Genomic DNA, 27,396 nt, shown 5'->3' with positions numbered 1-27,396 from the left:
GTAAAAGTACACCAAGGTGTTTGTCCCGCATGTGGTATTATGTACAAGTTCACCACTGGACCGGGGATCACTATTTAAAAAAAAAAAAACTTTAGAAAAACCTGACTTCTTGTTAATCTTGAGCAAAGTCTTTCATCATCTGAATAATTTTCTCTATGGGGTTTTTTTTACTTTATATTAGATAGGTTCCTTGTCCACAAATGCACAGCGTATTCTCACCTGGCCAACAAATATCCATTTTAACACTGAAAGGGCAGGTGCAGACACTGTTGCAGCATAATTAATTATTTACCATTGCATGAAGATTACAGCCTTTCCTTACCAACAAGGCTTCAGCATCTCGGCTTACATTATTCATGCTGTTAACCAATATAAACACGTTGTGCCATGGCAGGGATATCAAGATTTATAGTCAAAGTTCAAGTAGCACCTGAATTACTGATCGTTAAATATATTTGATCTACTCTATGAAATTTCCATTAAATGTTGCTTGACCCAAGATGGCCTTAAATGTGTTGTGGGGTTTTTTTATTTTGCAAACCCATGAAATAGGCTTTGCATCCTGAGCCACTATGATTATAAGAGGCAAAATTAGGCTATTGAACAAGAATAGTGGGTAAAGATGAGGAGAAGGGGTGGTGGGAGTTGCATCTTCTAAAACTGTGTTTTTCAACCTTTTTCGACACCATCACTGCAATGGCTGCTTTTGAGAATCCAGTGATGCTGCCACCATAAAGGATGCAATCCTGAATTCACACTCATCAAGTACTATTCAGATTTTGTGCAGATTATCAAGGAGATGAGATGAGATGGATACAGATACAAATGTAACTTCCTTTGAGTGAGGTTTGTACCTCATTGGCAAACTATCAGCTCATTTTGTGTCTATGAGCATGATAGAAATATTTATTACATGTGTGAAGAGGCAATAAACTTGCTTTTCGTCATAATTTTTTTAATTTCAAAGAAATGATGATTAGTATCTTGCTGAAAGCTTTTTCCACACTCAAACTTACCTGAAAAGTTCCTTTTTTTATCAACCCTCATTTGAAATAGTTTTATCAACCCTCAATCCCAACAAAAAAAGCCAACGTTTTGTTTTCATAACTTTAAAAAAGAAATGAACAGATGTATACTACTTTTTTGTTGTTGTTGTTGGCAAACTGTGACTGCTGGTTACAGTATTGTTGGGAGCACAGCTGTGCCACTGATGTACTACCCCCCTGTTTCCAGTAAGCTGGTACTCATTTTGCTGACCTCAGAAGGATGACAGGCTGCATAAACCCACCTGGTGTTATTTAACAGCACGACAATGACTCAAACTCAAGACTCCAAGATCTAAAGGCAGCTACCTTTCACAGTAAATCCAACGCCAGGCTTATATATGTTTCCGAAGTACACACATTCAACTTGTAATGTCATCACAATTGTTGAACAAGGATACAACGAAGTTGTGAGATTTTGAAAGAAAAAAGCTTAAATCTATAAACTAGTTGAATGGGAAATCTGAGCTTGCCTCTCAATCACCAAATGAGAGAAATCGGGTTAAATTGATTGACAACCTGCAACTATCAGTTGAACTTACAGTTTCAAATCAGCAATTTTCTTCCTTCGTTTGGTCTTCAGCAGATTTGACGGAGAAAAATGTCATCTCATGCAAACTGGTGACAAGTTAATGCATGGAATGGTCTCCATAGAAAGGTAATTGCAGAAGAAACAGTCGACAAGTACCTCGATTCATTGGAGATAGACAGAACAGGAATGTTGTCAGGAGTTGTAGGTAGCTTATGTGTCGATGAATGATTATATCTGGGGTTGGTGTAGTGCAGGAATGATGGGCCGAATGGAACAGCTTTGTTAAGCAGCTTTTACTGAGAAAAGTTCCATGCAAAAAGTGCCGCAAACAATGTCAAAAACTCCTGCCATATCCAGCATGGCTTAAAGCTCAAAATGGGATTAATTTCTCATGAAATCAAAGCTACTTTCATATTTTGAAAATCGGTGAATCTCGTGACAAATCTCTAATAACAAAGAAAGCCCACATGCTGATCATTACAAAAGACTCCATCTTTAATCATTCCTTGAGCAGAATAAATAGTGAATTGAGTGAAGTCAGCATCACTTAAATTTAAAGCTCCTACTTTGAAATGAACTCCTCATACTTTCAAGGCCATGTTCAAGATTATTATGTTCTTAGCATTCAGATTCAGGTCACTCAAATGCTCCGTTACATTATTCAAGAAGAAAATGTCACATGGCCATGTTTGATTTTCCAATTTCTCCAGCAGAGCCTTTCCTTTTTCTTTCAATAAGTCACGGATTGGTTACAGTAGATCAAAATATCCCTGCAAAGCTGCACTTCTACTCAGCCATCTAACATTTCTGAAAAAAGGAATATCCGAATAGTTTGTTTCAATTTCTTCCAGCAGAATATGAAACTGCTGATGACGCAAGGACCGGGAATGAATCTGAGTGAAATATTTCATCACGTGTGATGTCACTTCTTTCCGACTCATCAGTATTTTTGACCTTGGAACATGAATGACTGCCGATGGATGATGCAGTGAAATGTGGGAATGGTCTAGTCAAGACAGTTCTTCAGAAGTCCCTGATGATGTCTCGTCATTGAAACAACACCAACAGTGGTGCAAGATACAAGTTTACCCAGATATGGTTCAAATTTATCCACAGTTTCTCTTCAAAATATCAGAAGCACGTGTTCAAAAATAGATGGAGAGATCGAGACAGACAGATAAAGGAATATATCGAGATATCGATGGAGATAAATGAAGATGGACAGAGAGATATAGGTGGAGATTGATATGAATGTAGATATAGATACATGTATTGATAGATCTAGAACCACATCCATCCATTGGGACCATACACTGTGCAGAGTGTTGGTGCTGCCTAAGCAGTCTCCTTGGCTATTGGGCACAATCCTGGACAGGTCACCACTCCGACACAGGATACCAGCATGCTGGCACTCATTTTGCTGACTTCGGAAGGATGACAGGCAGAGTCAACCCCACCTGGTATTAATTCAGCAGCTGAGTGAGATTTAAACTCAGGATCCTCAGATCCCCAGCCCACCACCCTAACCATCAAGCCAACACCAAACATAGATTGAAAACATAGATAGAGAACATCAAGCCAACTAGAACTACAGATATACTGGAAATGAAGATATAAGGATGGAGATAGAACGATTCCTCCATTCAAAACTGCTTGAAATATACCACTCTCAAATACAAAGTTGCACAACATCGCCATTTGCTGTAGATTAATCTACTGCACCAACAACAACCAAACCGCCCTGTAGTTATGTCTTCAGAATTCTAAAGCACCATAGGGAAGGTCTAGAGTCTCGACCCTTATGCCCCTTCCAGAAGCCCCTCTTTCAAGTCGAAGCTCCCCATTCTGGACCCATTTAGAATTCTCTCCAGTTCTGTTTTGAGAAGTTATGGGACAATGCAACTTCAGCAGATAGGAGAGACATATTGAAGTCCTTTCTGAAGAATAGCTTACTCTATGATGCAGTGTATTGCCTTCGAAGAAACGGGACAACAGTTTGGTATTTAGATGATATTCTTCTGGGGGTTCAACCAATACTACTTGTATGAAGAAATGACACGGTGCCACAGAGTTATCACACAAAGACTTCAATCCTTTCCTATAAATACCATATAGGTCGTGCATTCTGCATTGCTTATGGTTTGTAGGTTTTTTTGTTTTTTTTGCCAATGAAGTTAAAGTTGGCCATTCTTATACCACTGCTTCATGCCTGTGCTTCATTTCATATTTCCTCCTTTTCCCCTTTCCCCTTTTTCAAGGCAGACTCCCCGCTGTGCATCACACAACATGGCTTTACCTAGCAGATATATTGAGGGTGACACTTTTCCAGGTAAGACCTTCGGGTTAAATACTTCGTAGCGGCAACACTCACATACAATGTTGCACATCCCAGACATGACAACGACCGTAGTAACCAAAAGCTGCCAGACATTTCATTAAAGTCGCCTGAGCAGAACCTGAAAAACAATTGTGCGGCAAAGCATAGCAGCCGGAGAGAGAATTTTGGTGTCAGTTACACAGAACAACAGTATGGTTCTTCGAGTTGAGTAAAAATCAGCCACACGTGCAATTGCATGCAATGCATATTGCTTTTTGAATAACACCACCGTGCATACATAACATGCACCAATTGTGACAGGCCCAGATTGTGTACAGCAATCAGGAGGGGATTTGTAAGCAAACGGCACCGATTTCATATCGCAGCTATATACATTTATTTTTCTTTGCTTAAGAAAATTTTCATTGTGTACTTTTGTCAAACTGATATTCAGCAGCGAAGTAGGTATAGCTTGGTTCGCAAGAGGGCCCCCGGCCTTTGGCCGAGAAGCCACCACAACTTTGACATCTGTGATTAATTCTGCACAAGGCGGCTGAGTTATAAACAAGTGATTATTTGGCCCACTTTCAGCTCTTGTACCAAAGGCTTGCTAACTGGTTGGACTAGAAAAACAAGTTCCTCGCTGTCTTTTGTGCACGAAGCTCTGCTCAGCTTGTACGCACCCACACACCACTCGTCTGTAAATCCTTCTGTTCCACCTTCCCTATTATTGTGCCATAACGAACCGGCGATTTGCCCTGGGGGTAACATGGGCTTTCTGATTTGTTCCGATAGCACCTTTCGACTCTGGTGCCGACGTGCGCAACTAGTACTTCATGCCCACTATTTACAACTTGTCACAATAGTCTGAGTCTGTTGCCCCATTCTGTGTTAGCAACTGAATATCGAGTCCATATGGACTTGTGTACTAACTTGTACCATCTCATGCATGCCACGTGTCTGAAAGTTACTGAAGTGCTGCCATTGTCAATGTGCCCACTGGTTTTTACTCGTCAGCCTTTCAAAAAGTGGAAAGTAGCCGAAGGCTCCTAAGTATTCATAATTCCTCAATAATGCTTTAACTGCTGACCTCACAACCACTTTACCAATCAAAGAAATCCATATTCTCTGAGGACTTAATTATTCTGCTTCTGTTTGGAGCCACCTGTTTCACTATTGTTATTGTTATAATCACCTCTTGTGCTTCTGGCTGCTTTGACTGCATCAGTAGTAGATTTTTTTTTTCCACTCTTCGATGCGATATTGAAATGTTTCTTGGGCATTTACTCTGCGTGGAATTGCATGACATCTGACCTTCCTTGCTTTGCATACTGTTAATTGTTTCTCATTTGTGCATGCCTCATTTCTTCGGTTCATTAATAGATTCTTCTGTCATGCAAGGGAGCGAAACACTCGACATATGTTTCTCAAGGTAGCGGCTTACTTTATTTGTTGTTGTTATTTTAGATCCAAAATCTAGGCTCATGGAACAATGAGGTGATGGATGGCAGACTGGCTGACAATGGGGGCAGTGGGGGCAACAAGCAGATGCAACAAACAAGGGAATTAATGCACAGGAAAAGAGGGGAAAGATAAAGTGGTGAGGAAACATTAGTAACCTGCAAATAAGAGGGTTGGTTTGGGGGTAGGGGGGTGTTAATGGGGGTATAAAAGAATGTGGGTATGGATAAGGGATGACATAAGATATAAGTGCACCACCAATGTGGTCTTGGAGTGAGGAGCATGATTGAACAGTCTCAGAACGTCGGTTTGACAACATAGAGTATCAAGGGACAAAAGACTGGTGATGTTCAGTGATCAGGAGGTGGTTACTCAAAGAGCATGTGCATCCTGAAAGACCTGAAGAAGATTAGGAAACTGCTGATCTCCTTCTTGTTGAGTGAGAGACCCTTGTGCACAAGTTTTGATACTTAATTTTCTATTATATAACCCTCTCATTTTTTTGTTCCTGCAGATCCCAAAAAATATTAGAAGCTGTTTCAGTGCAAAACCATCTTCAATCGAATGATGTGTTTTTTATCTGCATTAAAAAAAAACGATGTGGCAACTCTTCTAAATCTGCTAAAATGGGTCTATAGTTGAGATGATCATTCAGCAAAATTTTCTCCAGCAGCAAATTGAGTAAACACAGACACCACTGTATTCGGTGTAGCAAAGAATATCTCACTGCTGTGGGCCGATAAGGTCCATGTATCGATTCATGAGTCGATGGAGTTCACAGTCTTGAGCATGATAAGCGGGTTTCTTCAATAAGCTAAGATTAACAGCTTTCTGCTGTCACACCTCAAACCTGTTGATGGTCCAGATCTTCTCCAGACCGTTGTTTGGGATTAAAAATTATTTTCTTTGCTCTTCTATGGAATCATTGGGTTCACGTATTCCTGGACTTACTCTTTGCTTGTCTGCACCATGAAAATGTAAGCTATCAAAACTCTTATCTGCCAGTGAAGCTACCCTCCACAGCTACACATTAATCAGCTGTTTGCTTCTCTGTGGATCTAAACATATGTAGGATTTTTATTATATTGTGCCAAGGTTTATGGATGAGGGGAGAGACAAACAATGGAACTTAATCAGACTGGCAAGGAGATGAGATGGACCAAGTGGACGTGATAAAAAGAGGAGCTTCTTCAGTGATGGGCAGAATCATGTGGGGGGAAGTAAATGCAAATGTATGGAAGATACTTACAAGTTTTTCCAAACAGACAATCTTTTCTACTTTCGGGACGTACACCTATCCAGCTAGTTCCATTCCGTCTCCAATCCTCCACTAGTTTACAATCCCTCCACTCTCCATTAATCAAGCTCACCCGTGAGCATCATTACCTTAAAACATGTTTATAAATCCTATCCTCAAGTTCATGTTCTGCAGTGAAATTAACGACAACATAAAGTGATATATCCAGAGTTGTGCTGCTGTTTCCTCCAGGCCTGTAAGTAAGCCTACAATCTCAAGTCAAGTCTAACCTGTACAAAGTGTCATCAAAATATTTTTTTCCGCAAAGATTATGAAATGAAACCCAGCACAGATGTTAGTCCCTTTCTTACGTCAACAGTGTCGCACATATTCCCCGGGCTGGGTGAGTTTCCTGATGCCTTTGGAAGAGAAGTCCTGTTTTAGATAGAATTTATTTTCAGGGGGAGAAAAAAGCTTTTGCTTCCAGATACATAATGGTGTCCCTTTGTACGCATTTTTTATTTATTGAAGACAAGAAGCACACACAACCTTCCAGTTGAATATGAAACAGTGAGAATAATGTTTGCAGTTTTGTTTAGTACTCAACATGTCCATCTTTTTTCGATACATGTCTCGAGACGTTGAAGAAAATTGTTCATAACTTTTGTACAGGTGAACAACAAAGTGCTGCGATGTCATAGCTCATCTAAGGACTGTGGGTGCATGGCATAGACTCTGTCCTTGAAGAAACCCCACAAAAATAACCACAGGTAGTCGGGTCCGGGGATCTCGGGGTCCAAGCAATGGGTCCATCATGGCTGATCCATTTGTTGGGGGTCGTTGAATCAAGGAAATTGCGAACAGCTTGATTCATATAAAAATAAGAATGTTCATTGAAAGAGAAGGTGGACATGTTGAGTACTAAACAAAACTTCAAACATTTCTCCAACAGTTCCACATAAGTTTCAACTGGAAAGTTGAGTGTGCTTGTTGTATTCAATAAATAACTCGAGTTATCAGAACATCTTATCCCGTTAAAAAAAAGGACATGGATGGGATCTGTGAGCAGCAAATTTGATTGGTCGAGATGATGTAAAATGCCATAATATTTTGTAGAAGTACGAGTAAACAAAAAGTTTTTGAAAGTGTCAAAAAGGCGATTTGTGTTTTACAGTGTTTCAAGTATATAATTCAATTGAAATAAAATAAAGATTTTAAAAGTTGTATTGAAAAAAGGTTTTCAATTTTGTTTGACTGCCAGACAGGAAAATAGAGTAAAATAATTATCTCACTCCTGTCTGCACATGTGCGACCGGAATGACTTCGGAGCCAAAGTACTGTCAAACTACAGGTCTGTTTTCCGATGCATGTCATGATTTGTGTGCAAAATATAACATTCAATTGAAATAAAGTAGTTCCTTGATCATAAACTGACGTTTGTGGACAGACAGACAGACAGACAGAAAAAGTAAACCAATTGCTTGACCCCTCAGCCCAATTTTTTTGCTTCACACATGCTGGGTAAAAATGTATCTCTTTAAAGGACATGAGTGTGTGTGTGTGTGTGTGTGTGTGTGTGTGTGTGTGTGTGTGTGTGTGTGTGTGTGTGTGTGTGTGTGTGTGTGTGCGTGTGTATACATATATTACCTGTGTGTTGCTATTGTAGAAACACAAATGTGACCTTTATGTTTATTTATCCAAATCTATGATTGTTTGTCATCTCATACTCCCACTTGTCTGTCTGGAATACGTGCCCCTTTGTTTTTGTACTCAGGATTTTCCTTTAATGTTTATATTTGTAAGAAAAAACAAAACAAGAGTTCCAAGTTTATTCCATCACTTCTGTTGAGAAAGAAAGCTCTGCGATAAGGCATGGGAAGCTTGGATTACTGCACCCTCAAAATATCATAACCATGGGACAGTTTCCACTTAGTTCATGGAAAAGTTTATTTATATCAGAAAGCCAACATTATTCTATCTTGTGGAAAAACCTCATATATAAAGATTGCAAGCTTGACTCAATGTAGGTGTGCAACTTCACAACTACTTTCTGGGAAGAGTTCAAAACCAGATGGAAATAATGTATTCTCAGGTTGAATTGATAAAAAGGGGTTAAGTACAACTGCCACAACTGATAGTTGATAAGTTATTGTTAAATACAACTGATAAATAAGTTATTGCCATAATCGGATCCAATTGTTCTTCAACTTTGGCCCTATTTACCTTTTTGTGACACAGTCGGTTTCGGATCATAGTTGCCCTCATTCATTCTTTTAATGAATAAAAATAAAAAGATGTTGTCATTATTTGTGCCTTTTGTCATGTACACAAAATTGTCCTATGGACATGGACATGAGAACACTGTATGAATTCACATGGTCACGTTAGCTATTTTGAAATTTTTTTGAAATTGAAATTTTTTGAAATTGAAATTTTTGAAAGCTATATATATATATAGGAATACCCAACAACATTGGACCGATGAACACAAAATTTAATACAATACCAGATAAACAAAATGTAACACAATACCAGATATATAACCACAAAATATAACACAATACCAGATATAAAACCACAAAATATAACAATACCCAATATAAAACCACAAAATATAACACAATACCAGATATGTACCACAAAATATAACACAATACCAGATAAATAAACACAAAATATAACACAATACCAGATATATAACCACAAAATATAACACAATACCAGATATATAACCACAAAATATAACAGAATACCAGATATATATAACCACAAAATATAACACAATACCATATATATAACCACAAAACAACACAATACCAGATATATAAACACAAAACAAAACACAATACCAGATATATAACCACAAAATATAACACAATACTAGATATATAAACACAAAATATAACAATACCAGATATATATATATATATAACCACAAAATATAACAATACCAGATAAATAAACGCAAAATGTTAAACAAGAAGGGCACTCCGTAGAGCTCATACCTTCTCGCTAAAGAGTTTACGTTGTGTATCTCACTGATCGGCGGGATCTGGATCCAGACCATAACCAAAATCTCATCTGCTTGATCTTGTCACCTATCTCACTCATCCATCAAGTTTTGTCATAACCCGTCCACAACTTTTTGAGATATCGTGCTATTGATTGTTTTGGTCCCATCTCTCAATGGTAAAGAATCACTTTAAAAAAATTCTTGGATCTGGATCTGGAACCAGATCTTCACTAAAATCGAATCAATTCGTCCTTTTAATCCACACAACCTATCCACCAAATTTTGTTCAAATCCGTCAACAACTTTTTGAGATACCCTGCACACAAACAAACAGACAGGGGTGAAAACATAACCTCTATCCACCTTCCATGGTGGAGGTAACAAACAAACACAAAATGTAACACAGTTCCAAACAAATAAACACAAAGTGTGACAAAATCAGATGAAAAAACTTTCACAGATAGGTTGATTCATTAATTTGTGTGCCATCCCGAGGCTGGACATTAAACAGGCATCATGTCTGCCTGCATTCGTTGGTGGACATTAAACATCCCACAGTGTCCATCAAGAAGAATAGGCGAGTTATCACTGGCACCATGAACAAATTTGAAATTCTGGTTCTAACCAGCAGAGGGCATTTCATCAGCGGCACAACTGTGCCCTCAGCCAATGATGCTACCCCACAGCCTTGTGCTTCACGAGAACGAGGATGGAAAAAAAAACAAGCTCAAATGAGCTAAGATCCTTGTCCTCTTAATGATGACGTCATAAAACGAATATGACGTCATTGTGATGTATCAGGTTTGCGATAAATTATCTGTGCTAATGCCCAGCTTGATTCCTGCAAACAAAATTCAAACAGATTGCCTGGTTTCGGAGATAATGGTATAGGCGATTCCCATTAGCGGCGATATTATGACGTCAACTTTTTTTTCTAGGAAGAATTTCCAAAATCGGAGATGGTTACTGCCTGCGCGTGGGCTTTCTGCATATGCATGGCAAGTTTCACAAAGATCCGATGAAAACTCTGGGTTGTGAAGCAAAAAATGTCCAAAAATAGGAATAACATCATAAAAATTGACATGACATCATAGTGATACATCATATGTGCGGTAATTCATCTCTGCTAATGCCCTGTTCGATTCCCGCAAACAGAATTCAAAAAGCTTGCCTCGTTTCGGAGATAATTTTTTAGGCGATTTCCATTAGCGGAGATATTTTGACGTCATAACTTTTTTTCTAGGAGGAATTTTCAAAATCGGAGATGGTTATTGTCTGTGCAGGGAATTTTTACATATATATGCCAAGTTTCAGGAAGTTTTGATGAAAACTGTAGGCTGTGAAACTAAAAAGTCCACAAGAAGAAGATGAAGAACAACAACGTGAGTAAGACTTAGAGATCCTCCACGAGGATCTAAAAAGTTATTATGATTTTTTAAATTTTATTTAATATTTTTTTTTCAGACAGGTATTGTTTGGAGAAAGAAAAGAAAAGACAGCCTTTCGCTAATAATACACCACATTCTGCAATGCTGTCACCAAAAACAGCTCTGTCGACTATATTTGTAATTTTCAACTCAGGAAAGACATTTTGGAAAAAAACAAAACATTCTGAAAAAATGTTCAAAAAAGCTCTTTATTCATTCAACACACATTTTGTGTATTAAGGCACTGTATCAGTGAGAGCGGAAAATCTTCAGCAGTTGAATTGAAAAGCGGTAAAAAATAATATTCCAAGGAAATGAAGAAGACGTTGATGAAACTCAAGAAGATAATATAGCTCAAGACAATGCCTTTGGATATGTCAGCTTCCACTCGTCGCACAGTTGGTAACGAGCTTGTCGGTGATAAATGCCCCATGATATCTTTTCGAATAGAAGATGTGTTTGCTGGCGTCCTTCACCTTTTCCTTGAAACTTCACTATCTTTTCCCATGAATAATCCCATCAGCGAAGAAAGTTGTGTTCCTGAACAGGGTCATGCAGCTCTCACCACTCTGCACCGAATCCCCCGTCATCTGAACACATGCAAGTCCGTTGTTTATTATCATCACATCAATTGAACGAATGTTTATGTTGAACAGCCCACAATCAAGTTCCACAGTATGCCACCTCACATGACATCTCCGTCTGCATGCAAAATATATAGCTCATTGTGACTCATTGTTTGCTCTCGTTTCACCAGGGCGATCTTATCGTTTTATTTATTGTCTTTGTTATTCCTTCTTTAAAGATTGTTGACATAAAGCAATGTTTTTCTTTCATGACACCCGCGTTTTATGTTGTATTCTGGAAACAAAACATAAAAGCTCAAAGCTGTCATTTGATTATAATTAAAAAAAGTCTTCACAGCTTAATGTTTATTCCATTACCACCATCACCTAAGGTGGATGGAGAATATGTTTTCACTCTTGTTTGTCTGTGAGCAGGATATCTCAAAAGGTTATGGGCAGATTTGAATGAAACAAGTCTGGAGACGGAAATGGTTCACGAGCGGTATTTGACGATGTAGATTGTTTCAGAAGTCAAGGATGAGACAATGTGATAATGTTTGACCAAGTTATAAAAATGATCAACATGATGTGGTACGAGTGACAGGTTATTAGCAGCTGCAAAATGTCGAAAACCCAGTTTCGTTCAACAACTTTCAAAATTTGACCTTTGCATAACCTTTAAAGGTCACAAAACAATGTTGTGGACATTCAAATAAGGAAACAGGATACGTGCTATAGCTTATTGGAGTTAGTTCGTCGAAGAAGGTCGAAAACCCGGTTCGATTCCCACAACTTTGAAAATTTGACCTTTGTGAACTTTAAAGGTCAAAGGTCAAGGATTATGACCTTTGGTGCAAAACTTCCTCTGGAACATTCCAGGAACAATATAACTTCATATCGGCTATATGGCATTTCGCACTCCTCGGATTATCCATACTTTGATGAAATCAGCGTAAAAACAAACTTGAAGGGGGCGCCACGGGCAAGGTGTTCGAGATAGAGCAAAATGGTTTCAAGACTTTAGGTGGAGAATGACCTCAAGATTATGCATAAAAAATATTGTCATCCTCGCTCTCAATGTCTGGGCGGTCATATGATTTTATGTCAAAATTCGCAATTTTCTAAGTTCGTGACCTTGTGACCTTGACCTTGGGACGAAAATGAAAAATCGAGCTCCGTGGGGCTATGCAGGTGCCATTGGGCTAACCAAATACTGAAACCCCTGCCAGATTCGACAAAGCCCCTCGGACAAGATGTAAATTAAAATTGGCTACCCCCTAAAAACACATGTTTTTTTGGGCGTGGTTCCACCCATAATGGGCGCACCACGCCCATTCTCAGGAAAACACAACGAGATCATGATATAAACCTCCCACCAAAATTTTATCAGGATCGGATCAAAACCCACGGAGCTATGCTCGAGACAGACAGACAAACAGACAGACAGACAGACAGACAGACAGACACCAATAACGAATATAGTGGTCACTTACTGACTCGTGAACCAATTTTGTGAACAGGTTGAGTGTGTGGCACAGACGAAATGACTAAATTTTGGTGTAGACCTAGATCTGGATCAGACACTTGAATTTTTTCAGTGATTCTTCACCATTGAGAGATTGGGCCGAAAACGATATATAGCATGATATCTTTAAAAGTTGTATTCAGATTTAGACGAAACTTGGGGGAGATGTTGGGTGTATGACAAGAAATAATTGATTCGATTTTGGTGAAGATCCGAATGCGGATCCGGATCTGAGAATTTTTTTTCGTTTTTCAAGTGATTCTTCACTATTGAGAGATGGGGTCAAAACGATATACAGTTCAGCACCATATTTCAAAAAGAAGTTGTCAGATTATGACAAAACTAGGAGGATGAGTTGCATTAATGCTTTAAAAGGTAAAGATGGCTGGCTGGAGATCTCAAGGTCTTGAGTTTGAGCCTCTGTCATACCGTTGAAATAACACCAAGTGTGTGTGTTTACTCAGTCTATCATCCTTCTCAGGTCGGCAAAATGAGTACCAACTTACTGGCGAAAGGGGCGCTGCACCAGCGGCACAGCTGTACTTCCAGAAATGATGCAACCCACAGCCATAGACTGAAAACGAAACAACAGCCACATCTGCAAACGTGACAAGTTGGAGGTACTGAAAAACAGGTTGGTAGGAATCGAATTGGGGTTATTTATTTATTTGACGTGATCGAATGGTAAGATGACACTGAATGCAGAATCCTGGAGGGTGATGACATGGCTTTCGGTGAAGGAAAGCTCATGACGTCACACAGACATTTGACTGGAGTGATACCTTGCATAATCGGCTATAGGTATATCAGTGTGTCATTGCCCACTCTAACATCAGCCACCACAAGTTGCTGAAAATGCTGTGGCATCAAACTCCTCCACAATTCCAAAGGCATCAAGTCCAAGCAACACAGGACCAATGTGCATAAGGAACTTTCTGCTACCATGGCCACACTACCATACTACCTCAAGCTTGGCATCCCCATACACCCTTCATGAAATAGCAGAACACTCAAATCGCCAAAGTCTGGGAAAGCAGCTGGCCAAGATGACCCAGAATTCCTAAAAAAACTAGGGCCTAAAGGTTGGTGTGCTTCCTTTTTAACTGCTATCCATCAGTCTGGCACCATTCCTTTGATGTGGAGAGAAGCTAACGTTATCACCATACCCAAGCCAGGGAAGCCGCTAAATGACTCTTCAAGCTACTGACCAGTATCATTACTCTGCACATCATACAAGTTGTTTGAGCATCGACTGCTAAACCGTATCTCATTACGAGTTGAGCAGGATTCCCAAGGGACCGGGCAGGATTCAGACCTGGGAGAATCTCTGTGAATCAGATCCTGGCTTTAAACACGTATATTGAGGCTGGATACCAATGCTCTCTCAAGAGTGGTGTTACCCTGATAATCTGTCAGAAGCTTAGGACACAGTTTGAAGACATGAGCTACTTCCCAAGACAGCAAAGCTCCTTCCTGACCATGCAACCATGCAAGTACTAGCATCTATGCTTAAGGCCCGGTCACACCTTGACGTTTTAGCCAACGTATGCCGATTTTTGAATTTTTTTTCTAAAACGCTGCCACACGTTGAATACGTTATGGGTAAGTTTTGATAACATTGAGAGCACGCTGAAAAACACTGCCATACGTCGTTGTACGTTGGCTTTAAACGTTGTACTTTTTGGTTGTCCTCAAATTTTTTCATGCTTGAAATTTCAGGACTTATGCCGGCGTATGACTCACATGTTCCGCTACGCTGGCCACAAGTTGTATGCACGGTCTGCGATCGTTGACAGACGTCAACACATGCTACTTGTAAGTTAATCATAAGTTGAGACACGCCGAGGTAATGTTTAGCGTACCCGAAACTTATTTCTAACCTATGATGAACATGTTGTTGGCACGTTACGCGATCGTTGCCACACATCGACAGACGTTACTTTTAAGTTACTCATAGGCTGTAAGACGTCGGTATAATGGATCGTCCTTGCGTCAGCGTCCGCGGCCACGGCCAGGACACTTATTTGCAGCATTCTTCAAACTTTTCTTCGGCATGACGAGGATGTTCACACTTCGATGTCTAGCTTGGCTATGATTCCAATTGTCCATCGGCAGCGTCTATTTAAAATAGTCGAGTTTGAGCGTTTTAACACGTTCAGAAGAAACGCTTCAAATTTCCAAACCCCAGCGTCAAAAAACAAAGGCGAGTGACAGCAATTTAAATCGTTCATTGTAAACAATGAAAATAGCTGAGTGGTACCGTTTAAAAGTCGTTGAGTGTAAAAAAATCCAATTGTTGAGCGCAAGCATCTACTTTCAATAGTGGCGTTTGAGCGATTTAGCACGTTCAATAGAAACGATTAAAATTTCCAAGCGCCAGCGTCAAAAAAGAAAGGCGAGTGACAGCAATTTAAATCGTTCATTGTAAACAATGAAAATAGCTGAGTGGTACCGTTTAAAAGCCGTTGAGTGTAAAAAAAATCCAATTGTTGAGCGCAAACGTCTACTTTCAATAGTGGAGATGCAGCCATTTAAATCGTTGAGTGGCAGCCTATGAATAGCAAACCCTACGTCACCGGCAAAGATAAACTGCCGCACGATATGGATAAGTTAGGCTATCGTTGGGCATAGTTTGTGAACGCCGGCTTCACGATAATTATTCGTTGGTATATCGTATCTATAAGTAATCAAAGCGCTCTATGCACATTATTAGTTCATTGTGCATTTGTCCAACCCGTTATGAATAGACCTAAATCGTAAAAACAAGCTATAGCTCATTGTTGAAAAGGCCCCATAAAAAATTAGCCGCGAAGAACTTCGAATAATGGTGAAAAGATGTCTCCTACCCGTGGACACGCGGACGCAAGGACGATCCATCATAACCCACACCCTCCCCCTCACACTCACCTACTACTGCCAACATGAACAAACTACTACTAATACTAATACTAATACTGATACTAATACTGATACTGTTACTGCTGACATGGACATCGACTCAAAAAGAACTCGAAAACACTGTTGGGTTCCCCTTTTATGAGCAGCATTTTTATATACCAATTCCCAAAACCGCTGGGAACACGTCTTTATATGGCAGTTGTAAGCTAGAAACACGTTCATTTTTTTTTTTTGTCGACCGGAAGACGTCATTGGAATACGTCTACATACGTCGATGTGAGTTGGGACTATGTAAAGAATTGGTTCAAAGCAGGTCAAACATAAGTTAGAAATAAGTTTCGTGTAAAAAAGACATTACCGCGATGTGTTTCGACTTATGAGTAGCTTATAAGTAGCCTTTGTGGACGTGTGTAAGCGTCCGCATATCGTGTGTACAACTTATCCCCATCGCATGCAGAACGTGTGTCATACGCCAAGTACGTCATAAAATTTTGAACATGTTTAAAATTTCTTGACGTACTCTACTTACTACGACGTATGATAGCGTACTTTAGCGTTCTACTCACGTATACCAAACTTACTCATACCGTATTTGACGTGCCCCAACGTTTTAGACACATTTTTATTAGGTCGGCATACGCTGGCAAGTTCGCCAAGGTGTGACCGCGATGTTGACACTTCCATTTCTACGGCAGTTATGATTCGAATCGTTGTGCGTCAGCCTTTTAATAGGCTACGTCACGACATCGTCGGCGATGCGTGCAACGCGCTATGCCTAAGTTAGACTTTCATTGGGCATCGGTTGTGTAGGCCGACAACAGGTTCAGCATTCGTTGGTATAAGTTATCTATAACACAACGAAACGTTCTGTGTCCGTTACCAATGTGTTATACATAAGACCAAGTCGCTATGAATACGTCCGAATCTTTAAAAAAAAAACATCAAAAGTTCAACGTAAGCCAGCGTTTTACATACATTTTAATACGTTGCCATCGCTGGCTAAAACGTCAAGGTGTGACCGGGCCTTTAGCAACTCTAAATTTGAGTCTTGGGGGTATGACCAGTGTACCAACAAATCTAAATGATGGCCTCCCCCAAGGATCAGACTTAGCCCCGACACCTTTCAACAAATATACAAGCGGCCTACCTGTGACTACTTAATGAAAGTTTGCTTATGCTTATGATCTCGCTCTTGCCTACCAATCGTGCAATCTTGATGATGTGAGCTGAGTTCTTATGAATGACATCAGGCTTTTGGAGGAGTATTTCACCAAATGGAGACTCCACCCCAATCCATCAAAAACTGTCACTGCCTTCCATCTGAGCAATCGCCAAGCTCAGACCAAACTACAAGTTTCATTCTGTGGTAAGTCAGTCAAGAATGAACCACACCCTAAATATCTTGGAATCACTCTGGATCTGTATAGCAGCTTGATATCCAAGGAACATCCGAAAAGGGTTTGTGAGACAATGAAGACGAGATTTAATCTCATTCATAAGCTTGCCGGGATTAGCTGGGAAGCTGGCACATGCAGTCTTCACAATTACATGCTCACTTTTGTGTATCCCATTGCAGAGTACTGTGCACCTGTCTGGGCTGCGAGCAGTCAAAGTAAGTACCTTGACACTATACTGAACTCTGCAATGAAAATTGTATCTGGCACACTGAATTCAACCCCTCTGCTGTGGCTCCCTGTGCTGACTAACATCACACCCACGGACATTCAGATGCAAGCACGAACGTCCTGAGTTGACCTTCAGATACAATCCAATGCTGACCTTCCAATCCACGAAGACCTACTGAAACCCTCCAAGACTTTGATTGAAGTCATGGAGGCCTTTCTGCATTAGGGGACCTGCAGTGGCCAAGAGTAACAATAAGGTGTTGTCAGTTGTGGCTGCATCAATGGGAAAAGGCATCAGTTCAAAATGGCCAGCTAATGCAAGATCCCACAAAGGAGCCCTTGGCTTTGACCTCCAGAGACACCAATGGAGTGGTATTAAACGACTGTGAATCTGAGATGCAAGGACCACCCATCATATGTATACATGGAAGCAAACCGAGAGCCCAGTGTGTCCCTGTTGTCTTTTCAGATCAGACAGTCCTACAAGTTGTACAGGACTGCGTGCAGAGGAGATTCAGCAGGTATTTGCAGAACTACACTGGGTCACTGATGCCATGATCAAATGGCTCTCATTACCTTATCTTCAATTATAATTGTTCACAAGATCAAATGAAATAATAAGAAGAAGTGTGCGCCAATCCTTGTGAGTCGAACGGAAGTGAAACATTGCAGTTTTAAGATTTATCATACACTCCGTCCAATATGGGTTTTGACGATATGAAAACGGATCTGCGGGTTTTCAGAAACAAAACGGACCAAACCCGTGATTGTGGGTCACGTGCTATCTTTGCATTTGAACTCCAACTCAGACCCCATAGAGGAGAGCTTAAATCAAGATGGCGAAGCGTGCACACAAAAAGTGCTGCCCCCAAGGCAGCTCACAAACATGATGCCCTCAGAGCGACAAACACCATAGTCAAACACAACCACATCCCACCATCGCGGTTGATGCACACTTCATCTCCCCATGCACCCATCATAAACAAAAACAAAAAAACATGAAAGAAGTTTGAGTGTTGAGTGCTCACATCGGGAGGATTTCCATGTCTGTGGAGGCCTTGGCTTGCACTAGATGTAATGACATCCCAAACGGAACGCAGTAATGATGTCCAAACAAAAAGAGTGTGACAGGCAGAGGGACGGACAGACAGAGAAGTCCGGCAACTTTAACATACATTGTAGATATAATCTGATGTCGAGCCACAACGGCTTCTTCGCCACTCTGCAAAAGTGCAATTACTGATCAAAAATACCCATTATGACGCTGGGTTTGTGTACCATTCAAAAATTACATAGCGCTTGTGACGGTGGAGGGGGTGTGTGTCCAAACACGGAGTGTTACAGGGATTGGGGGTGTTTCCATTGCTATCAACTAATGACTCCTTTGTTTCCGGCACCCCTTATTTAATGATATAAGTATTCAATGCATTAATGATGTATTTAATACTTGTATGACGAAATATCTCACTGTAAGCTGGTGATTGAAGCTACAGTACAAAATTAATATTGTTGCTGCAGTTTTGAAGACTATTCCATCATTGATTTTTGTTTTATCAAAGATACTCAATGCCATTTGCCGAATGAGGGCAATTGAACATATTCGGTGTAGATTACATCACTGAGTGATTAGTCCTATGACGTCATTTCACGGTTTCCGATTGCTGCTTGGTGTTATTGACGATATACTGTGCTGGCTTTCCTTTTTCAAATATTATTTTCCGTACTGAAAAATATGGGGTAAATACCATCTCGGGAAGGTGGTGTGAAACGATCCTGTATAAATATATAGGACTGGGACACCTGGGACACTCGGTTAGCCTGCCGACACCCCTAGGGTGTGGCCAGTGGTCTTCAAGCATGAGGTTATATCTTAGGGGGTGTCTGTTGAAGTCTTAGAGAGTGCTACAGTGGGGGGGGGGGGGAAGGGTAGAGATGTCAACAAGTCACAATAGCCAAGTTTCAAGTCAATTCTCAAGTCACTGTCGTATTACTTCTACTTGTGGCAAGTCCCACATTTACTTATTAACTGAGTGGAGTACAAGCTTTCGAGGAATTAAGACATCGGGCTTCATTTATTGCAAGTGTGTTCTGAAAAGCTGTTTTTATTTGTCAACTTAATACAGTGGGCATTCTTTGCTTTGTTCCTCGCAAAAATAAATAATTATGTTAAATTTACTTCTCATATCTTGTTACTACTTGAACAAATGTATGTACTGCATGCGTACCTGAGACGAGTCAGTAACCTCAGCTTATGTTTAAATTGTCTACACGTAGAACCAAAGCATTCATTGTGGAATGGGAAAGTAGATTTTACTAATTTACTTGTATATTTATTATGTACTTTAAAATGAAATGTATAATAAGGAAGGGGGTGGGACATTGGAGAAAATGAAACATAACTTATTAACTTCAATTGTTGTCATGATATAATTTACAATTATTGACAAAGTCAAATAATCCAAGTCAAATGACATTTAAATCGTCACAAAATCATTCTATTTTGTCGGGAAGTGCAAGGCGATAAGTCTCCTCGATTCAACATGAATGTCGATGACATGGTGCGAATATAGTTGTGCTTCCTGCATTTGATTGGTAAGACGAGCGCTTGCCTCTTGGACAAGGTGTGCTATGTGCTGTCTGGAAAGTGGACACTCTTGTTAACCTTAGTGGAGAATGGTATGTGAACCGGCGGCTGTGAGCGCTGGTGCGCTGCACATGTATAGTATCCCTGTACAAGGTATATGTCATCACGCCCACAACTGAAAATCAATTTCCGTTAATTTGAAACCCTGTTTTAATTCAATGTTCATTCAACAATTATTTTCCCAACTTGTGAATAACTCGTGATATTAAAAAGTCGCATGCTAGTGCCCTGTCACACCTTGACGTTTTAGCCAGCGTATGGCAATGTATCAAAATGTATGTAAAACACTGGCATACACTGAAGTATTGATGCTTTTTTTTCCAGTTTTGGGCGTAATCTTAACGAGTTGGACATATGCATAACGTATTAGTAACGTCCACAGGACGTTTCGATAACATAGAGATAACATACCAACGAATGCTGAGCTTGTTGTCGGCGTTCACAAGATATGCCCAACGATAGTCTAACTTATGCATAGCGCGGCAGCGTATCGCCGAGGATCACGTGGCGTAGGCTATTAATAGGCTGCGCTCGACGATTCAAATCATAACCGCACTAGACATCGAAGTGTGAAGCCGCTGTCACACCTTGACGTTTTAGCCAGCGTATGCCGACGTATGAAAAATTTGCCGAATACACTGGCACACGTCGAATACGTTATGGGTAAGTTATGTATATGTTAAGAGCATGCTGAAGCACGCTGGCATACGTTGTGGTACGCCGAGTACGTCGACAAATTTTAAGCATGCTGAAAATTTTTCGACGTATGCCAGCGTATGACTCACACGTTCCGCATATGCTGGCCATAAGTTGTAGGCACGTTATGCGATCGTTGACACACGTCGACACACGTTACTTGTAAGTTACTCATAAGTCGAAACACGTCGAGGTAATGTTTAGCGTACCCGAAACTTATTTCTAACCTATGAGTAACGTGCTTTGAACCTATGTGTAACGTATCTCCAACGCATATTGACCTATGTAGATGTATTTGACGTCTTCTGGATGACCACAGAACTTACTGAACGTGTTTCTAACTTACAGCTACCGTATAATGGTGTATTGGCAGCGTTTATGGGAATTGGTATATAAAAATGGGCTTCACACAGGAGGAAACCGTCAGTGTTCCAGACTCCGTGGTTTTTTGGTTTTTATTTTTTCTTTAGCATGATGGTGATGTTGGCACTTCGATTTCTAGTGTGGTTATGATTTAAATCGTTGAGTGGCAGCCTTTTAATTACATTATATTATAACCGCACTATAAATCGAAGTGTCAACATCACGGGCATGCCGAAGAAAAAAAAAAAACCCCAAAAAATAAATAAAAAAACATGGAGTCTGGAACACTGACGCTAAACATTACCTCAACGTGTTTCGACTTATGAGTAACTTACAAGTAACGTGTGTTGACGTGTGTTGACGTGTGTCAACGATCGCATAACGTGCCTACAACTTATGGCCAGCGTATGCAGAACGTGTGAGTCATACGCTGGTATACGTCGAAAAATTTCAAGCATGTTAAAATTTGTCGATGTGCTCGGCGTACTACGACGTATGCCAGCATACTACGACGTATGCCAGCGTGCTCTTAACGTATGCAAAACTTACCCATAACGTATTCGACGTGTGCCAGCGTTTTAGACAAATTTTTCATACGTCAGCATATGCTGGCTAAATCGTCAAGGTGTGACAGGGCCTTAAGTTGCAAACAAGTCGCACGTCCCCAGACCCCAAGTCTGAGTCTCAAGTCAATCTTGGCAAGTCCGAGTCGAGTCGTAACTTGCAAAATTTTGTGACATGATTCTCCAACTCTGGGTGAGGGTGTCAGATTTGAGCAAAAAAAAGTGTTACATAATTTTTGAACGGCCCCTTTGGATGACAATGACACAAGCACTGATTTTAATGAGAACATTCAAAAGTGTTTCAGGTACATCAATTTCAGGACAGATTACATGGTGAGAAACAGCTCTATCTTCGAGCCATTGCACAGTGGGTCATCATTAGGGTTATATATACATCGATAGTGTGCATCCACCAACCACCAGCTATCACCACCAGGTGGTCACGTTATGTTAGCATTGTGCTATGTCGATATATCGTGAGATTGTCGATAGTTGGAGGTAGGATAATTGACGAGTAAAAATATCAACATCGCCCAGCACTATAATGGAATTAATATCTCAAAAGGTCAATGATGTGTGTAAGCACCATTACAAAAAATGACTGCTGCAATCCTCCTTCTCATCATTTGGATTTAAGAAGAACCCTCATCAGCAAGAATCCTAACCCTCGCCCTAACCCTAACCCTAACCCTAACCCGAACCCTAACCCTCACTACCCCATCCCAGACAAAGCATTTTCCCACAAAATAAGTGCCAAACTGAAGCACTTCCAGGCAGCACCATCTGCTGACTGTGGATTGGCTGTGGAGTTCAGCACAGAGGAATTCAAGTTTGCCCTGGAAAGCCTAAAATGTGGGAAAGCACTTGGACCTGATAACATTCATGCAGAGCAGTTGAAGAATGCCAGCACTCGCCTACACCTCTGGTTTAATTGCTTCATGTCCAACTACCTGTCCTCACTCAGGGTTCCAAAGCTCTGGAAGAAGGCCAATGTTGTGGCCACTTGAAATCCAACAAGCCTAGAGGCATACCAAAGAGTTGCAAGTCAGTTGCAAGTCCCGAGACAGAAGTGCCAAGTCAATATCGCGTCAATATGTTTAGCACAGAGTTACAGGCTGAAATCGCTGCTCTCTATCCCAGTCAAGATCCTTCAGAGGTTCATACTTAACAGGATTGAACCACTTGTTGAGGTAGAACTCCTACCAGAACCCGCAGGCTTCACGAAGAATCGTAGCACTGAAGATCAAATTTTAGCTGCAACTGACATGATTTAGACTACCTTTGAATCAAACCAGAAATGTGGGGCTGTTCTCTTTGACTTGTCTTCAGCATATGACACAGTATGGCACCGTGGCCTGCTGCTGAAGCTGCACAAGATACTGCAGGACCACCATCTAGTCAACTTTATCCAAGTCTTGATCTCCAACCACTGCTTCAGTCAACCTTAATGTTCAAACGAGAAGAACCCGCAGCCTCAATAATGAATTCCACAAGGCTCAGTCTTAGCGCCCCTGGTGTAGAAAGTGTACATGTCAGACCTCACTGAGACAACAGGTACTAAACTTACCTCTGCCAATGACCTTGCGATCCTACATCCGAGCAAGTCTTTTGAGGAAGTTGAGGCCACTCTCTGCTGAGATGTTGTTTCTATGGACCACTACCATTTCCAATGGTGCCGACGTCTCAACTTCCAGAAGTCAATCTGCTGTGTTTTTCACTGTCAGAACAGTAATGTAAACAGTCCCTTCATGCATGCTCCTACCTACCTTGGCGTGAAAATGGACTGGTCCCTGACCTTCAGGCAGCATACAGAGAAGGTGGCAGGGAAAACAGCTGCTCGAGTTAGTTATCCCTGTCTGCAGACTAGCTGTTCATGACAGGGGAGCTGATTTCACTACCTTACACACCTCAACACTTGCTCTGGTGCATGCCCCTGCAGAATACTGTGTGCCTGCATGGGGTAGGAGCCACCACACTAAGAAGGTTTGTGTACACCTCAACTCTTCCTTCAGGGTCATCCCACCTTTCTCATCTTCACGCTGTAGAAACCAAGGCATTTCGGATCATTGGTATCTCCCGCGATGAGGCTGAGTCTTTGGACCTCTCACTCTCTCTCACCGCAGGCAGGTCGGTGGTCTTTCTGTCTTTTACCGTTTCCTCTCCAGTCTCGCCCCCCCCCCCTGCTGTGTCTGCGATTTGTCCCCACCATATTTCCGCAGGGCACTCAAGGTCTGCCAAGAACCCCCTTCTGGTAAAACGACCAAAATTACGAATCACTGCTCACCTTCACTCTTTCATTCCTCTTTTTGCCCACCTTTGGAATAAACTCCCTCACTCTGTTCAATCCCATTCTTCCCTCCAGGCCTTCAAAACAGCTGTTCACCACCACCTCGTATCATCTCCCATCCAAATCCACTATATTTTCTACCCCCGTTAATCCACCACAAACCCACCTCCTTCAATTCCCTGCTTTCCTTCTCTGAAAGTCCCTGTAATGTCCATCTTGTTTCCCCCGTGTTCCCCGCCCCATCCCTCTCCCTTCCACAGATCTCCTAGTGTCTCTGTTCCCCACTGTTTTGTCCTTCCCTCTCCCGCCCCTCTTGTATTATGCCCCCCTTGCTGTGCATTATGTGTTAGCTCTCATATGAGCCTCGACAAGGTATACAAAAAAAAACATCAGTGGATGCCTTCACTCTCCTCCCACCCGTCACCCCCCAGTCCTTGTGGGCATCCATCCCCATCATATTAGACAAGCAGGCATTACTGGACAAGCAGCCCTCAATGCATCGCAGAGATGGAAGAGTTGCCAGCCCTTTACCAAAGCAGCTCAAACCTATATCACAGCAGATGATGGCCTGAGAAAACACATGTTTGCTTATATTAGCTGGATGAAGCAATGACGTACCTACCAGACCAGCAGCCGTCTACAACACCTTTCCTGTTACACCAAGCTCCGTGGTTGTGACCTGTCTCGGAAGGAATGGTGTCACCTTAACCAGCTCTGAATCGGCGTTTGCAGATTCCATCACATGTTATTCTGAAATCTTGCAGGTTCATCCAACTGTGAGTGTGGCCTCCCGGAGAAATCTTGTGCAAGACTGCTCCATACATCGCCGAGAGGGAGGATGGCAAGAACTGCAGCACCTGACCACAAGGGCCAGAGGCTAGCTGAAAACAGTTAACTTTACGTCATAGACCAACAACTCAGAGAAAGGCCACATAAAAGAAAAATATCATCTGGAGAAGCTGCCAGAGAGAATACAAAGGGACTTGTTACCATTCCTGGTGCAAAACAGCCTCCAAATGTGCCACAATCTGCACAAGGGGTCCATTTTCTTAAATCTGTGGCAAAAATGACCCAAACTTGCTATATTGGATTTAAATTGGGACTCCCTGTTGACCAGGGCAATGTTGTGATGGCATTGTTTTGCAAAAATTCAGTAACTGTACACAAACAGTGAGGTCTGGCATTGTCATCCATGAATATGTCTTGTGAGAAGGTTATAGTCATCTAAATATAGAACCACAACACAATCCAAAATGGCCCCATCTTACTTTTTGCCGATCACTTTATCCTGTACACAGGGCCTTCGCTAGGTGTCTGCAGACCCCACAGCTGCAAGGGGGCCACCCACAAAGAGGGACCACCGACATCAGCTTGCAATTTTTTGAAGTATCTTTAAAGTCCAGTTGTTTAATATAGATGTTTCCAATAACACGAGCCATGCATGCCTACCAGCTGCCAATCGCTTCACTGATGTGTTTAATCAAAAGACATCATGCTGCACTTCACGAAATATATTGCATATCTATCTGTAAATCTCAATGAGGATGAAAAATACAGTAAAACACTCGAAAAACGGACCTTTCATAGCACCGTTTTTTGTTGTTGTCATGGAGGCAGTGGTTGTTGTTGTTGATGTTGTTTTTGTTTGTGTGCTCCTATGTACTATTATATATTTTTGTCTTTCTTCGATGTTCTCCACTTGAAATAGTGAGCGATATAACTAAAAACTCCTCATCGACGTTTATCCAAATCTACACATGGCTCTGAGGGTTTTACTGATGATACCTGTAACTATTGCATCTGCAAGAATGTTCAATCGAGAAGGACTTTGGATGAAGTGTGAAGTATGATGACGACTACTGACGACTTTGCATCCAGGAAAAGGTAGAGGAGTGAAATTGTTAAGCATCAATGATTATTGTTTGTGTGTGATGATATTTTGACTACATTACCATGCTGCCACATAACTACCTTACTCATTAATTTTGAGATGCTCTTCTTCGCATCCCCTCAATGCATATCTGAATAATTTATATCCATAAGAGACCAATTTCACCGTATAATACTTCAAAATAATTGTCCTTTTGAGCACTTTTCGGAATGATATGACATTCACTTTGTTTTGTTATCGTTATTGCCTTTGACATTTAATTGCAGGAAATGGTGATTTTTGTCTGTTCAGTGTATACTACATCCCAGTTTGTTGGTGATTCACAGATTGGGTCATTGTTGAGAGTTATGAGCATCAATATAATCAGAAATCATAAGATCTGCATTTGCTCTTTGCACCGTGAAATTCGAATAAATGACGTCATTGTTCTGTCGGAATTTATCCACTCGCTCGTCATTTTATTTTTGCGATTGATTGGAGGTTTTTAAGAGGGTTCCACAAAGTAATTTTGAAGGATATCTTTTAGCTCAGTTTCTGAGATATAAAGATGTATAAAAGTTCATATTTTTGGTCATTGTGATTTTTTTTTAATTTTTTTTATTATTATCTTTTTAGGGTCGAATTTTTAATGTGGAATCCCGATGGGACCTGAAAGTCAATTCCTGCCATATTTGATTATTCATACAGGAAAATGTATGACGAATCAAATCTGTTTTGTTGCACTCATTTAATTTTCTGTGAAAACGTCACTTTTGATGTCATTTTCTGGGAAAATGTGACGACATAGAGAATAAAGTTAATGATCCTTTTGATGTGCCTTAATTCATAAAATGTAATGCAAAACCGTACACCCCTTTATTGAGTGCAGATTTTAATGCGATTGATGCACTTTGGTGCATCACGGGTGATGAAGGTTGTGGTAAAAGTTTCCTCGAAATTATATGTGTATTTTCAGAGAAGATAGAAAATACCTATTTTGGGGGGGTCAAACACCATCACCCGCCCCCCCTTCCCATAGATCTCCTCAATGATCGCATATTTTGATATGGTCAATCCATCTTCCTTCAGAATCAGACATGAAGCTTATGGCCAAGTTTCACAAATTCGTGTATTTGGTTCAAGCGATAATGTTTGAAGTGTTTACGGACTGACTCACTCACCTACGGACACTGCTCAGTCACATGAGCTCACCAGCCTAAAGTTCAGATGAGCTAAAAACCACTTCTTTCTCTAATGATTAATTCTCGAGTTATTGTTAGAAATGTGATTCCGTCCATCCATCGGGACCATACTCTGTGCAGAGCGTTG

At 40.8% G+C, this 27,396-nt stretch overlaps 1 protein-coding gene and 1 long non-coding RNA gene across 3 annotated transcripts in view; both read left to right on the top strand.

Annotated features, from left to right (window-relative positions):
- The window catches only part of LOC147022743 (uncharacterized), a 684,736-nt gene that overhangs the window by 547,905 nt on the left and 109,435 nt on the right, over nucleotides 1–27,396 (top strand). The window contains exon 10 of one of the 2 annotated variants that reach the window (XM_085887534.1): nucleotides 3,838–3,904. In XM_085887534.1, the coding sequence (XP_085743660.1) occupies nucleotides 3,838–3,904 (67 nt within the window). Of the gene's footprint in view, nucleotides 1–3,837; nucleotides 3,905–5,548; nucleotides 13,756–27,396 lie in introns of those variants that run through there. The other variant, XR_015059890.1, reaches the window with a different exon arrangement.
- The window catches only part of LOC147022746 (uncharacterized), a 14,051-nt gene continuing 416 nt past the window's right edge, over nucleotides 13,762–27,396 (top strand). The window contains exons 1-2 of the long non-coding RNA XR_015059892.1: nucleotides 13,762–17,631; nucleotides 17,748–27,396. The exon at nucleotides 17,748–27,396 is cut by the window's right edge and continues 416 nt beyond it. This is a non-coding gene — a long non-coding RNA (uncharacterized LOC147022746). The remainder of the gene's footprint in view (nucleotides 17,632–17,747) is intronic.

The sequence above is a fragment of the Eptatretus burgeri genome, chromosome 7, assembly GCF_056783735.1.
Source record: "Eptatretus burgeri isolate ZD-2024b chromosome 7, Ebu_testis_v1, whole genome shotgun sequence".
Classification (NCBI taxonomy): Eukaryota; Metazoa; Chordata; class Myxini; order Myxiniformes; family Myxinidae; genus Eptatretus; species Eptatretus burgeri.
Note: the sequence above shows the minus strand (reverse complement) of the source record. Positions and strands in the feature narration are given on the sequence as shown.